The sequence below is a fragment of the Hyla sarda genome, chromosome 7 (assembly GCF_029499605.1).
Source record: "Hyla sarda isolate aHylSar1 chromosome 7, aHylSar1.hap1, whole genome shotgun sequence".
NCBI classification, from domain to species: domain Eukaryota; kingdom Metazoa; phylum Chordata; class Amphibia; order Anura; family Hylidae; genus Hyla; species Hyla sarda.
The window spans coordinates 106,649,554-106,665,831 of record NC_079195.1 but is presented as its reverse complement, the minus strand read 5'-3'; the positions used below and the strand labels follow the sequence as shown (position 1 = coordinate 106,665,831).

General features: G+C 42.7%; 1 protein-coding gene across 8 annotated transcripts in view; it reads left to right on the top strand.

Annotated features, from left to right (window-relative positions):
* LOC130282279 (sorbin and SH3 domain-containing protein 1-like) overlaps positions 1 to 16,278 on the top strand; it is a 404,864-nt gene that overhangs the window by 260,151 nt on the left and 128,435 nt on the right. For all 8 annotated transcript variants that reach the window (XM_056530335.1, XM_056530339.1, XM_056530338.1 and 5 more), the window contains 2 exons: positions 3,796 to 3,848; positions 4,563 to 4,631. In XM_056530335.1, the coding sequence (XP_056386310.1) occupies positions 3,839 to 3,848; positions 4,563 to 4,631 (79 nt within the window). In that variant the 5' untranslated portion in view covers positions 3,796 to 3,838. The remainder of the gene's footprint in view (positions 1 to 3,795; positions 3,849 to 4,562; positions 4,632 to 16,278) is intronic.

The following is a 16,278-nucleotide window of genomic DNA, read 5'->3' as shown; positions in this document are numbered from 1 at the left end:
TGAGTTGTTGGTCCAGATACTGCTCTAGGCTTGGTCTTCTTTGTTTCCATTGCTATTCTTCAGTGGAGAATGCTGAGGTTTCTGGTTGCATGCATTGACTTTTAATCCATGCTGTCCATGATAATGTTTGTTAGTAAATCCATAGACATAAGCTAGGATTGTCCATGACGTCATGCATTCAATGATCAGTGGAGTAATCTTCTTCTCTACTCTGATTCGCTGCCAGGACTTAGATGCCAGGATCGGTAAACTAGCAAAAACCTTAGAATGAGCACTTAAGTGGAGGATAAGATTCTTGTCATGTACTGAGAATAAGGAACTTTTATTAAGGCCATTTTCTCGGGGGGGGGGGGGGGGATAAAAAACATAGAAATTCTTCATCATCATCTTTTTTTATTTAATTTTCCTTGGCTGTAACTTAACTTGTGGCAGTCACGGTTGAGATGTTGGGATATTTGACCAGAAGCAAAGTTGCTGCACTTGTCAATTGTTCCACAGCAATAGATTTTAGTGTTTTTATAAGACGAAATACAAAGGATGGGGGAATAAGTCCCATGTAGAAGGAAGGCTCAGATGTAAACTAATGTAAAGTTATGTAGTAACACATACAAAATCATTTTTTTATAGGATTCTGTGCAGCTAATATTATAGGATTCTGTGAAGCTAACATTATTTTACTAGATGCTTCTGCACACAGAAGTGTAATCAAAAAATGTATATCAGTTCAATAGATGCCAAAAGAACATTCAAGGATGCTGGAGCTGAGTGGAAGGTAATAGTGCATCATGTTACAACTCTTCTCAACATACAGTGCAATGCTGGACTTTATAAAGCATAGGGATTGGGTAAAGGTGACCCAGCTTGTTTACATGGCAGCCATACAAAAAGTTATCCTGGATTAGAAAAACATACCTGATTCCTTCCAAAACAGTGCCACACCTGCCCTCAGTTTATGTGTGGTATTACCTTAATGGAATCGAGCTGCAATACCACCCAACAAGCTGAGCACACGTTTGACATTATTTTGAAGAAAGCAGCTACTGTATGTTTTTCCAATCCTACAAAAACCCTTTAATTTGAAATAGGGATTTGTAGCCAACCAGACACAGATACAAAGTGTTCCTAGCATTAGGCCTAGTTTACACAGTGCAATTTTGGGGTCATTTTTTCATTTACTTTTTCTACCCAAAATGGAAGGGGTAGTATAAAATGGAAAATGGAAGTAGGTAGGCATTAAAAAATGCTGCACTGTATAAACAAGTTATTTTGTTTTTAAGAATCTAACAGGATTTAGAAAATTTTCTTTTTTTTACTTTAGGTCCAACTAGAGCCCACAAGATAAAGAGTTAAAAAAGGCCAAATACATATACTCTGAGCACATGAACTTGCTGGTCTGGAGAGAATATGACAATAGGTTTTAATATTTTTGATAAAACGCTCCATACCATTTTATCCCACAGGTCTATTGACTTTCTCAGCAGCCCCTATAATACATTGCTACTATGAGTCTGTGCTGTGATTTACACCTGCAGAGTCCATCAATGCACAGTATTGATCGTATGTAGGTCACTGCGGTATACTATAAAAATTGACTGCTCTATGTTAATCCTGTGTGCATAGTATAACAATACTACATACAATAGACAGAGAGCCGGCACTATAGTGTAGTTTACAGTGCTGCGGGTGCAGTGTTGGACTGAAGTGACTGCCTTTGGGTGAATAATGCGGCAGGTCGGGGGTGCGCTTATATGGAGAAACACATACGTAATATGTCAAAAGAAGGAGGGTATATATCACGCACTCACCCGGTGTATGCCAAAGAAGTTGCTTTTATTCCATGCTGGAAGGGTTACAGCGGTTCGGGTCGGGGAGAGGGAGGAATCTTGAGCTCAGCCGAGCTCGTGGAACGACGGTTCCGTTTCGCGGGTTGTCCGCTTGGTCACGCCCCCGGGGCGTGACCAAGCGGACAACCCGCGAAGCGGAACAGTCATTCCACTAGCTCGGCTGAGCTCAAGATTCCTCCCTCTCCCCGACCCGAACCGCTGTAACCCTTCCAACATGGAATAAAAGCAACTTCTTTGGCATACACCGGGTGAGTGCGTGATATATACCCTCCTTCTTTTGACATATATAGTGCACATACAGGCAAACGTCTCTTTATCCAATGCAGAAGTTTAACTTCCTGAGAATATTTTCTCCCTGTAATTGTGTTTCTTTCCTTGGAAGACCTGTGTTTATTCTTGTAACATAACTGCCATGTGATCAGAGGGAATCTGGGAGATTACATCTGATGGAGTGTTTACCAGATCCTTAGAGAGCTGAAACTTTTTCTTTCTTAAGTTAACTCTTCTATCAGAGTTAGTTACATTCTTTTCCATGTCTTTTTATATAACCTGTTGATCTTTTCCCAAGGAAAAAATGCAGCAATAAATTGTGACATTCATCTGATAATAATAAAGAAAGTCCTTAAATAAAGTCTTTCTTTTCTGATTTTTTTTGTAAACATTCTGTTAGCCATTTCTGTTATTTTGGTCCTCTACATTGTGAGCTATGTATAAAGATGAACCCAGCAATATAGCATGCAGCACCCACCTGTTTCTGCTCCGGAAGCGCTGGAGGGTCTGGGTCCCGATCACCGGAACGGAAGTCCGTGACGTCACGACTCCGCCCCCGTGTGACGTCACGCCCCGTCCCCTCAATGCAAGTCTATGGGAGGGGGCCTGACGGCCGCATGCTATATTGCGGGGGTCCCCAGCGGCGGGACCCCCGCGATCAGACATCTTATCCCCTATCCTTTGGATAGGGGATAAGATGTCTAGGGGTGGAGTACCCCTTTAAACGTGACCTAAAGACACATCTCTACAAGCAGGTCTTTAACATTACCTACCTGGTCTTCCCTACTATCATTTAGCCCTCTTCTGAGACCTCTAGGTCTTGGAGACATCAAAAGTACCATATGCAGCAGTCTCCCCCTACGCTCCATGCACTTTTGACATCCAGAGATTAGCTGATGACTGGTTCACCCACCTTTATGTGACTTACCCTATTTGTAAAACATGTCTGGACCATTGTATCAAAAAAGCACCTTCTTTCTTTTGTCTCAACCCTATTTCTCATAGTCTGTAAGCTCTCGTGTGCAGGTACCTCACTCCTCCTGTTTTAATATTTAGTGTGTAATATTGTCATTTTCTGATATTTGTCTTACTTTGTAGCCCCAAAATTGTAAAGTGCTGTGGAATCTGTTGACGCTATATATTAATAAATATTACTTTTTATAATCTTGGAAAATCAGTCTTAAGAATATATTTATAAAACAGAAAACAACTTTCATAACCCATTTTATTTATTCTGAAACATACAAAATATACAAACTATGTAGCCTAACAATATGCCAAATATTTAATGAGAACAAGTAACCCAAATATAAATAAAGAATAAAGAAAGTATGCCGCTATGGTATGTTTGGTTCTCATCAACGAACATCTCTACATACCTACGGTGTCTAAAATGGTGGGAATTCCTAAATAAGATAGGTGAACTGTCTGTCCTTGTCTTGTATGTGAAGCAGCAGACTGTCCGTTTCATGACTTCATCTTCCTTGGTATTGAATGGATGGGATTTTATTTGTTAGGGAGACGGGGACACCATACATGGTCATATGGACTGAATAAGGTCCAGGAAGTTCTGCTGGCAGATTTTCTACATACCTTCTAACTTATGACAGAATGTAATGTTAACTCTGGCTGAGCTTAGTCCAGCATGCAATGAACACTTCTTTTCTTTTCATAAAAACAGAAAGAAGCAATCACTGAGTCAGAATATTTGTATATCTCGCAGCATGAGTTCTGGTAAGTGTACATACTGTTTGTTGCTATGTCCTTTGAATGTTATATGGAGTGGGGGGGGGGGGGGGCAGCTGGTCTGTAAATTATACGATATTAATACTATATAAGAAAAGTCATTTTATTCTATAAAAAGTGTTTAGTCATTTAATTTGTATATTTTGAATATGTTTGTTTATGTTGAGTTAGATATTTAAATGGATTTTCCAGGCTTAAATGATCGAAGGCCATAAAACATTTAAGCCCGAAAAACCCTCTAACGGAGAAACATGAAACTTGTAAATTTTATTTTAATATGCATGTAGTCATGACAATTGTCATAAGTCTATTGTGTTGCCCAAATACCCAAGGGATACTGGACTTCCCAGGTTATTTTCTACTGTATAGAATCCATAAAGACTTAGGAGCTGCTTGACTATTCCAACCATAAACAGTATAGTCATCAATGTCTCCAATCACATAAATTCCAACCATTGCCTTAGAAAAGCAGATTGTTTAGGCACTGCTCCATATCAGACACCAAAAATAAAGGAATCTGATTCACTAATGTGACTCCTGACATTTTATTGCTCAAAAAAAAACTAATAACATTGTGTTTAGCGTCAACACCTGTTCTATGTCCATACTGGGACACTTCATCCTGTCAGTTATTGACTTTCCATTTACATACTGTGAGTACGATGGTTAGAACTCTATTGACTAAAATGTTGTCTAATGCAGATAATGAAGTTAGCATATCCAACAACGTGGTCAACGGAATAACATCGAACTGCAACATGCAAGATAAAGGTGAGATATCATACTGAAAATGTAACAATTTCAACAAAATGCTCGGTTATATTGTATAAATGTACGTTATCAGGTTTATGTTGGTGACAAGTGCTGTATTCTCAGGTAACCTAAATACAACCTATTTTGCCTGGGTACTGCTCGAGGGTCTTCTTTTTCCCATGGACATGAGTGGCATTGTGTCTGGATCCATTTTTCTGATCCTGGACAGCCCCATTGGTATTTCCATTGCCATATGCATTTGTGCTCCTCTGACTACATCGTGTCTATAGTTTTTTATGCAGAGTCATTTCCTGTACATAACTTCATAAATAAATGGGGGGCTATTTATCAAAACCTGTGTATATGATGAGTGGTGAAGTTGCCCATAGAAACTAATCACATTGCTTCTTTAATTAAAAAAAAAAATGCTTCTGAAAAATGAAAGAAGCAATTTGGTTGCTATGAGCTATGAGCACCCCTATTCCTCTACACAGGTTTTGATAAATCCCCCCAAAATCTATGTCTAAATTGACCAAATTGTTCTCATCTGTTTGAGAAATATAACTGTTCTAGACTGCTTGAACCGTGTTCAGGAAACTTACTTTATTATAAATCATATGTGGGACTATAAGGAATGAAAGGGTAATCGTGTCTTCTTGAGGAGACTGCCAAGCTGGTTTAGAGAGTCTTACAGGCCATGCAATGCTCCAAAGAGAATGTGGGTTATGCAGCAAAATAATGACCCTATGCACACAATTCTATTGAAGACTGGTTAAAGAAAACTCAGTTTAGAAATGGCCACTTCAAATCCATTACATTTTATTCTAGAGTTTTGAAAGGACATGAAGAGCAGTTCATGGGATGAAGGCCAACAACAAGGCTTGAAGCTGTTTTGAACTGAGAAATTGGCTAAAAAGGTGTCACAGCAAATACTGAAAGTAGAGGTTCACATACTTTTGCCACTCACAGATATATATTTTTGAAAAATTCGATTCGGCCGATTCATCGAATTTTCCCAAAAAATTTGGTTTGGTCCAAATGTATTCACGGCGAATCTCTATTAAAAACTGCTTTTTCTGGCCTACAGAGAGCCTCAATAGGGATGTAGAATACTTTGCCTTGCTGTAACACGCATAGGTTGTGTGCTGGATTAGTGAAATAATACTGTTATTCAGTATGACATGCAGATTAGAGGCATCTCTATTAGAATCACTGTCGCAGAGCGGCACAATGAAAGAGCCCGGAGGTGGCATCACTATGAGGAGACCATATAATGGCTGAATGACACAGCGTGGAGGTGGTGGCGGCATGAGGAGACCATAGGGCCTCACAATTGAAAAGATGAAAGATATTTTTTTTAATTTATATTGAAGATTTCAAATAGATGAACCTAAGAAGTTTTATTTAATGTGCCAGCAGCATGAGGAGACCACATGGCAGTACAGTGACACAGCCTGGAGGTGGCGGAAGCATAAGGAGATCATATAGTGGATGAATGACACAGCCTGGAGGTGGCGGAATTATGAAGAGACCATATAGTGGCTAAAAGGCACAGCCTGGAGTTGGCGGCAACAACAGGAGACCATATAGTGGCTGAATGACCCAGTCTGGAGGTTGCAAAAGCCTGACAAGACCATAGGACCTCACAATTGAAAAGATTAAAGATATTTTTTAACATTTAAATTGAAGATTTCAAATAGATGAACCTAAAAAGTTTTAATTAATATGCCAGCTGCATGAGGAGACCACATGGCAGTACAGTGACACAGCCTGGAGGTGGCGGAGCATGAAGAGACCATATAGTGGCTGAATGACACAGCCTGGAGTTGGCGAAATCATGAGGACACCATATAGTGACTTAGTGACACAGCCTGGAGTTGGCGGAATCATGAGTAGACCATATAGTGGCTGAATGGCACAGCCTGAAGTTGGCGGCAGCTAGAGGAGACCATATAGTGGCTAAGTGACACAGCCTGGAGTTGGCGGAATCATGAGGACACCATATAGTGACTTAGTGACACAGCCTGGAGTTGGCGGAATCATGAGTAGACCATATAGTGGCTGAATGGCACAGCCTGAAGTTGGCGGCAGCTAGAGGAGACCATATAGTGGCTGTATGACACAGCCTGGAGATGGCGTAATCATGAGGAGACCATATAGTGGCTGAAAGGCACAGCCTGGAGTTGGTGTCAGCAAGAGGAGACTATATAGAGGCTGAATGACACAACCTGGAGTTGGCGGCAGCATGAGGAGACCATACAGTGGCTGGACAATTCCTGACATGGACAAAGGTGTCAGCAGAGAGCACTGTGGACAAGACAAAAAAGATATTCAAAAAGAAAAGAATTTCCTCTGTAGCATACAGCTGCTAAAAAGTACTGGAAGGGTAAAGATTTTTTTATAGAAGTCATTTACAAATCTGTTTAACTTTCTGGCACCAATTGATTTAAAAAAAAAATTCCACTGGAGTTCCCCCTTTAACTTTAAATAATATTCTTTGGATAAAATATATGTATTTCAATATATTTGAAATCAAACAAAAGGAAAGGTGTGCAAAAAACACCATGTGCCACCTACACCACCAAGTATTGATGTGATGCAAAGACCTCTAAAAGGCTGAAGGGAACAACGTATGGTTAATTGTAACCGGTGGGGGTAAAAACTTCCCCTGTAAGGCACTAATCTTGGATTATTAATTCCCTTCTTGGCAAGTGTTACTCGCCCTAAAAAAGGTGGCCCCACACAAGAAACTCTCCCTATATCCACCTAAAAACCCTGTGAAATGGCAGTGTTTGTAGGTGGAAATAGGTAGAGGTTCCTGTGTGGGTAACAGCACACATAACCAATTGCAGTGCCGCGCGCTATTAACCCTTTAAACGCGGTGTTCAACGCCGCGTCTTAAGTTGTTAAAAATCATTCCTTCCAGCTCAGACGGGCTTATGGGGACCATCGCGGTGAAACCACAATGTCCCTATCAGCTAGGACGCATGAGGAGGGTCCCTTACCTGCCTCTTGCACATCCAATCAGCGATTGATTGCTTCAAGCCTGAAATTCAGACTTGAGCAATCGACTGCTGATAACACTGATCAATGCGATGCAATGCAATGGCATTGATTAGTGTATTGAATGAATGTGATGCATGTTATAGTCCCCTATAAAAGTGTGAATCACCCCCTTTTCCCATTTAAAAAAAAAACTATGTAAATAAATATAAACATATGTGATATCTCCTCGTGCGTAAGTGTCCGAACTATAAAAATATATAATTAATTAAAACGCACGATCACTAGGGTACGTGCAAAAAAAAATTCCCAAGTCCAAAATAGTTATTTTGGTCACTTTTTATTCCATAAAATTTTTTTATAAAAAGCGATCAAAAAGTCAGATCAAAACAAAAATGGTACTGATAAAAAAAATGAGCCGTTATATATCCCAGTATGCAGAAAAATAAAAAAGTTATAGGGGTCAGAAGAGGACATTTTTAAATGTATAAATTTTCATGCATGTAGTTATGATTTTTTCCAGAAGTAGGACAAAATCAAACCTATATAAGTAGGGTATCATTTTAATCGTATGGACATACAGAATAAAGAGAAGGTGTCATTTTTACCAAAAAATGTACTGCGTAGAAACGGAAGCCCCCAAAATTTACAAAATTCCATTTCTTTTCTTCAATTCTGTCGCACAATGATTTTTTGGGGGGGTTTGCCGTAGATTTTTGGGTAAAATTACTGATGTCATTACAAAGTAGAATTGGTGGCGCAAAAAAAAAATAAAAATAAAAAAGCAATCATATAGGTATGTAGGTGCAAAATTGAAAGGGGTATGATTTTTAAAATGTGAGGAGGAAAAAATGAAAGTGCAAAAACGGAAAAACCCTCCATCCCTAAGGGGTTAAAAGGTGAGGAGGAATAAACGAAACCTCCCATTATTTTGTGTTACCAGGACAAGTGGATTGGGCTCCCGTTTTAGTCCCTGGACAAACATTTCCACACCCCTGCAGCTTTTCTGTCCCGGAGTCCCCCCCTCACCAGATTCCTGAGTCCTCTACCCACCCCACCCACCAGGCCCCTGAGTCAACTACCCTCCACCAAACCCCTGAGTCCCCTACCCCCCCAGACCAGAGTCCCCTAACCAACCCCCCACCCCCAGACCCCTGAGTCTCTTTCCCACCAACCCCATCGACCCAGACCTCTTAGTGCCCTACCCCCCAGACCCCGGAGTCATCTTCCTTCCACTTTTCTGCCCCCCCCCCCCCCCAGACCTCCCTATGTCCTTCCCCACCCCCATCCATCATTTTTTTCACCTTATGCAGGCTTTGTCAGCATGGTGCGGCAACAGATTCTCCTTCCTGCTTGGAGCGAGCAGCCGGGGTAGGGACATCTGCTGCTTTGAAAGCAGCAGTGTCCCTACCCGAGCTTACTACATGCAGTACTTGTGTGCGAGAGAGCGGCCAGGGGCTAGGTCCCCTTCACTGTCATCTGAAAGGGGGGCCTCGCGCAGAGCACTGGCTGGTAATGGGGGTGTGGGGGCCGCAGGTGGAGGCGGTGCCGGGAGGATGGGCGGCCCTGTGGCGTGGGGGGGGGGGATAAATTAATTCTCGGTCCCCAAGCAGGGATTCCTGAGGGGACCCATTCCCCCCCCAGTTCCCACAACCCTGCAGGGGTTGCAGCATTCCTTGCCCCATGTCCTGACATGTGGAGCTGCCATCTTAGATGCCCTGGAGCCTGGACCGCACTAAATGGAGTTTAGTGAATTGAAGTGATTCGTGTGATCGAATCACAGTGATATTCACATTCATTGCAATGGGAGTTTTTCCTGAAATTCGTAATGAATTTGGATTTGTCAGATTCGATTTGCTCATCCCTATCAAATTATGCAGAAATAAGAAATAAATTAAGCACAACTGTAGTATATTGTATACATTGTTAATAGTATTTTTTTAGGTCTGTAGACATTTATGATAGTGAACAGAAATAGAAGTGGAAATATGTAACATTGAACATTCTTTCTGAACAGGCATCATATTGATGTCAAGTTTTGTGGAAAATATTCTTTATAACTTTGCTCTATTAATTAAATCCATGCTTACTGTGAGCTTATGAGTCCAATGGATGGTTTAACCTATAAGCTCAAAGTGTGCAGGAATTTAAAACGATAAATTTTTGTAAAAAATATGCTGTTGAGGCAAGAAAAATATCACCGGATGTTCTGTATTTTTCCTGCTTCCAAGACAAGAGCTTGTGCGGGACCTGCTGACACACAGTGCCCCATCTTGGCCACATCAGTGCCCCATCTTAGGCTGGGTTCACACTACGTTTTTGCAATACTGTTTTCAATCCGTTTTTCTAAAGAAAAACGTATGGCAAAAAACGGATGGAACAGTATGGAAAAAAGTAAACCGTATGCGTTTTTAAACAGTATACTGTCTTTAAAAGTGCATACAGTTCCGTCAGTTTTTATTTAAAAAAAAAAACATACGTTTTTGTACATTTTGTCCATTTTTAATGGGAGGGGTCTTGGGTGGGGACTTTAGGATTCAAATGCGCACGTGCAAAGTAAAAACGTACATGTTTTTCCCGTATGGAACCGTATACATGTGCGTTTCCCATTGACGTCCATGTTAAAAAAAACGTATGTGGTTGCAGTACGGTTTTTAAACCAGAGTCAAAACCGTGGTTGACCACAATTTTGTCTCTGGTTTTAAAACCGTACTGCAACCACATACGTTTTTTTTAACATGGACATCAATGGGAAACGCACATGTATACGGTTCCATACGGGAAAAACATGTACGTTTTTACTTTGCACGTGCGCATTTGAATCCTAAAGTCCCCACCCAAGACCCCTCCCATTAAAAATGGACAAAATGTACAAAAACGTATGTTTTTTTTTTTAAATAAAAACTGACGGAACTGTATGCACTTTTAAAGACAGTATACTGTTTAAAAACGCATACGGTTTACTTTTTTCCATACTGTTCCATCCGTTTTTTTGCCATACGGTTTTCTTTAGAAAAACGGATTGAAAACAGTATGGCAAAAACGTAGTGTGAACCCAGCCTTAGCCAGAGACTGGCAGAGTCAGCAGGTTCTGCACCCACCTCTTGTCTCTGAAGTAGGGCACATTAGTGACAGCATGACTACTTTTACTTGAGCAGCACCCAATGGATGGATAATACAGTATATCACATATCAGATCTTCTGTACCAAGGAGAACAAACTTTGTAGAACTAGACAGAAGAAACTCACCACAGTATTCAAAAAGTTGGCCTAGTAGTCGCTGCTGTAGTGAGTAGAGTTCTACCCATGTAGTCTAGTTTAGTAATTGTGAACTTAGATCAGTGTTAGACTTCACTGTTACAGACAGGATATCCACTCATCTGAAGAGTGCGGGTAAAGATATGACTAGAAAACTTTGTACTTGCGATAACACGAATAATATTCTTGCACTCATGCTTTTTCTTAGTATATATCAGCTTGCTCCTCCTAATTGTACACATTCCTGGAATTTCATGCCTTATTATCACTTAAATGATTTATAATACAATGGGTTTGCTGAAGACTATTGCTGGAAGCAGTCACGACAATTTATGTTAAACAGATGTGGAAACAGGAAAATAAACACATACATTTGTTTACTTCCCACTACGCACGTGTGGCCAATCTAAGCTTTGTTGCTTTCTCATGGATTACACAGTACCTACATGGTATTTATACCCTGGGTTGTAACCAACCAATGTTTAACTCTTTTTCAGTGTGGTATACCTTGAAGGTTGACACTTTTATATAGGAAATGTAGTGTTCCCTTTAGACTTTAAAACCTGTTATCTAATATACTGTTACGCCGAGCGCTCCGGGTCCCCGCTCCTCCCCGGAGCGCTCGCAGCGTCCTCTCATTCGCAGCGCCCCGGTCAGACCTGCTGACCAGGTGTGCTGCGATATTACTCCCAGCCGGGATGCGATTCGCGACACGGGATGCGCCCGCTCCCAATGCGCATCCCGACTCCCGTACCTGACCTGTTCCCCGTCTGTGTTGTCCCGGCGCGCGCGGCCCCGCTCCTTAGGGCGCGCGTGCGCCGGGTCTCTGCAATTTAAAGGGCCACTGCGCCACTGATTGGCGCAGCAGGCCTAATCAGTATTCTCACCTGTGCACTCCCTACTTATACCTCACTTCCCCTGCACTCCCTCGCCGGATCTTGTTGCCATTGTGCCAGTGAAAGCGTTTCCTTGTGTGTTCCTAGCCTGTGTTCCAGACCTCCTGCCGTTGCCCCTGACTACGATCCTTGCTGCCTGCCCTGACCTTCTGCTACGTCCGACCTTGCTCTTGTCTACTCCCTTGTACCGCGCTTATCTCAGCAGTCAGAGAGGTTGAGCCGTTGCTGGTGGATACGACCTGGTTGCTACCGCCGCTGCAAGACCATCCCGCTTTGCGGCGGGCTCTGGTGAATACCAGTAGCAACTTAGAACCGGTCCACCAACACGGTCCACGCCAATCCCTCTCTGGCACAGAGGATCCACCTCCAGCCAGCCGAATCGTGACATATACTTTTAAGAAAATGTCCAAGCTTTATCCAAGCTGAAGCGCAGGCATGGACAAAGTCCAGTAAGTGAGGGTGGGCTAGTACTCCTTTGTGCTCTCTCCTGTCTGATGGTACTCCTCTGTGCTCTCCCCTGTCTGATAGTACTCCTCTGTGCTCTCCCCTGTCTGATAGTACTTCCCTGTGCTCTCTCCTGTCTGATAGCACTCCTCTGTGCTCTCTCCTGTCTGATAGGACTCCCCTGTGCTCCCTCTGTCTGATAGTACTCCTCTGTGCTCTCCCCGGTCTGATAGGACTCCTCTGTGCTCTCTCCTGTCTGAAAGGACTCCCCTGTGCTCTCCCCTGTCTTATAGAACTCCTCTGTGCTCTCTCCTATCTGATAGTACTCCTCTGTGCTCTCTCCTGTCTGATAGCACTACTCTGTGCTCTCTCCTGTCTGATAGCACTCTTCTGTGCTCTCTCCTGTCTGATAGCACTCCTCTGTGCTCTCTCCTGTCTGATAGCACTCCTCTGTGTTCTCTCCTGTCTGATAGCACTCTTCTGTGCTCTCTCCTGTCTGATAGCACTCCTCTGTGCTCTCTTCTGTCTGATAGGACTCCTCTGTGCTCTCTCCTGTCTGATAGCACTCCTCTGTGCTCTCTCCTGTCTGATAGCACTCCTCTGTGTTCTCTCCTGTCTGATAGCACTCTTCTGTGCTCTCTCCTGTCTGATAGCACTCCTCTGTGCTCTCTTCTGTCTGATAGGACTCCTCTGTGCTCTCTCCTGTCTGATAGCACTCCTCTGTGCTCTCTCCTGTCTGATAGAACTCCTCTGTGTTCTCTCCTGTCTGATAGCACTCTTCTGTGCTCTCTCCTGTCTGATAGCACTCCTCTGTGCTCTCTCCTGTCTGATAGGACTCCTCTGTGCTCTCTCCTGTCTGAAAGGACTCCTCTGTGCTCTCTCCTGTCTGATAGGTCTTCTCTGGGCTCTCTCCTGTCTGATAGTACTCCTCTGGGCTCTTTCCTGTCTGATAGGACTCCTCTGTGTTCTCTCCTGTCTGATATGACTCCTCTGTGCTCTCTCCTGTCTGATAGGACTCCTCTGTGCTCTCTCCTGTCTGATAGGACTCCTCTGTGCTCTCTCCTGTCTGATAGGACTCCTCTGTGCTATCCATCCATTGGGTGCTGATAGGACTCCTCTGTGCTATCCATCCATTGGGTGCTGCTCAAGTAAAAGTAGTCATGCTGTCACTAATGTGCCCTACTTCAGAGACAAGAAAGTTAAACAGATTTGTAAATTACTTCTATTAAAAAATCTTAATCCTTTCAGTACTTATGAGCTTCTGAAGTTAAGGTTGTTCTTTTCTGTCTAAGTGCTCTCTGATGACACGCGTCTCGGGAACCGCCCAGTTTAGAAGATGTTTGCTATGGGGATTTGCTTCTAAACTGGGCGGTTCCTGAGACAGGTATCATCAGAGAGCACTTAGACAGAAAAGAATAACCTTAACTTCAGAAGCTCATACGTAGTGAAAGGATTAAGATTTTTTAATAGAAGTAATTTATAAATCTGTTCAACTTTCTGGAGCCAGTTGATATATAAAAAAAAGTTTTTTCCTGGATAACCCCTTTAAGGAAAGAGTCAAAAACTAGTGAGAAGGAAGAAGTCTATACTTCTAATGGGACAAACATTTATCCATCGATACAATAAGTGGCCAGTGAAATAAAGCAGATGGTCAGGTTGGCACTACTTTAGCTTGAACTATTATTCTGCTTAGTCCTTCTATACTTCTTGATATTTTTAGGCATTAATATTCTGCCAATAAGAAATTATAGTTTAATCTTAGAAAATGTCATTATTTACAGAGGCCTGGTCCCATAATAAGTAACTGTGAGGCTTTAGGCTGACTAATGTAGTGACTAGTCATCAGGAGTGTCCCCTGGTTATGGCTGTTCAGCTAATTCTTCTGATTTATCATCTGGTCGCTTCCGGATCTCTCCCTTATTATCACTTACTAATTGGCTTATTTTCTTAATTATAGACAAACCCATGTTTTTATTAGGAAATTCTTACTCATTCCTTAAATGTAAACATACAGCTATACATTACCATGTGCTGCTGTGGCAGCTTCGATGGGTACAATGGGGGAGACTTTTCAAAACCGATGTAGAGGAGCAGTGGTGCAGTTGTCCATAACAACCAATCAGATTGCCTCTTAAAGGGGTACTCCGTCCCTAGACATCTTATCCCCTATCCAAAGGAAAGGGGATAAGATGTCAGATCGCCAGGGTCCCGCTGCTGGGGACCCCGGGGATCGCTGCTGCAGCATTCCGCTATCATTACTGCGCAGAGCGAGATTGCTCTGCATGTAATGAAGGGCAATACAGGGGCCGAAGCAACGTTACATCACGGCTCCGCCCCTCGTGACGTCACGGCCCGCCCCCGTCAATACAAGTCTATGGGAAGGGGGCGTGGCGGTCGTCACGCCCCCTGCCATAGACTTGCATTAAGGGGACGGGCCGTGATGTCATGAGGGGCGGAGCCATGACATCACGCTGCTCCTGTCCCTGTATCGCCCATCATTACACACAGAGTGAACTCGCTCTGTGCAGTAATGATGTCGGGGTGCCGCAGCGGCGATCCCCGGGGTCCCCAGTAGCGGGACCCCGGCGATCTGACATCTTATCCCCTATCCTGTGGATAGGGGATAAGATGCCAGGGGTGGAGTACCCCTTTAACCCCTTAAGGACCGGAGGTTTTTCCGTTTTTTGCATTTTCGTTTTTTGCTCCTTGCCTTTAAAAAATCATAACTCTTTCAAATTTACACCTAAAAATCCATATGATGGCTTATTTTTTGCGCCACCAATTCTACTTTGTAATGACGTCAGTCATTTTGCCCAAAAATCTATGGTGAAGCGGGAAAAAAAATCATTGTGCGACAAAATTGAAAAAAAAACGCTGTTTTGTAACTTTTGGGGGCTTCCGTTTCTACGTAGTACATTTTTCGGTAAAAATGACACCTGATATGTATTCTGTAGGTCCATACGATTAAAATGATACCCTACTTATATAGGTTTGATTTTGTCGGACTTCTGGAAAAAATCATAACTACATGCAGGAAAATTAATACGTTTAAAATTGTCATCTTCTGACCCCTATAACTTTTTTATTTTTCCGTGTATGGGGCGGTATGAGGGCTCATTTTTTGCGCCGTGATCTGAAGTTTTTAACGGTACCATTTTTGCATTGATAGGACTTATTGATCACTTTTTATTCATTTTTAAATGGAATTTTTTTGCGCGCACGCCATTGACCGAGCGGTTTAATTAATGATATATTTTTATAATTCGGACATTTCCGCACGCGGTGATACCACATATGTTTATTTTTATTTTTATTTACACTGTGTTTTTTTTTTTATTGGAAAAGGGGGGTGATTCAAACTTTTAATAGGGGAGGAGTTAAATGATCTTTATTCACTTTTTTTTTTCACTTTTTTTTTGCAGTGTTATAGGTCCCATAGGGACCTATAACACTGCACACACTGATCTTCTATGTTGATCACTGGTTTCTCATAAGAAACCAGTGATCAACGATTCTGCCGGATGACTGCTCATGCCTGGATCTCAGGCACTGAGCAGTCATTCGGCGATCGGACAGCGAGGAGGCAGGAAGGGGCCCTCCCGCTGTCCTGTCAGCTGTTCGGGATGCCGCGATTAGCCGCGGCTATCCCGAACAGCTCGACTGAGCTAGCCGGGAACTTTCACTTTCACTTTTAGCCGCGCGGCTCAGCTTTGAGCGCGCGGCTAAAGGGTTAATAGCGCGCGGCGCCGCGATCGGCGCTGCGCGCTATTAGAGGCGGGTCCCGGCTTCACTATGACGCCGGGCCCGCCATGATATGACGCGGGGTTACTGTGTAACCCCGCGTTATATCGGAAGAGCAGGACCAAGGACGTACCGGTACGTCCTTGGTCCTTAAGGGGTTAAAGGGGTTATCCAGGAAAAAACTTTTTTTTTATATATCAACTGGCTCCAGAAAGTTAAACAGATTTGTAAATTACTTCTATTAAAAAATCTTAATCCTTTCAGTACTTATGAGCTTCTGAAGTTGTATTATTCTTTTCTGTCTAAGTGCTCTCTGATGACAC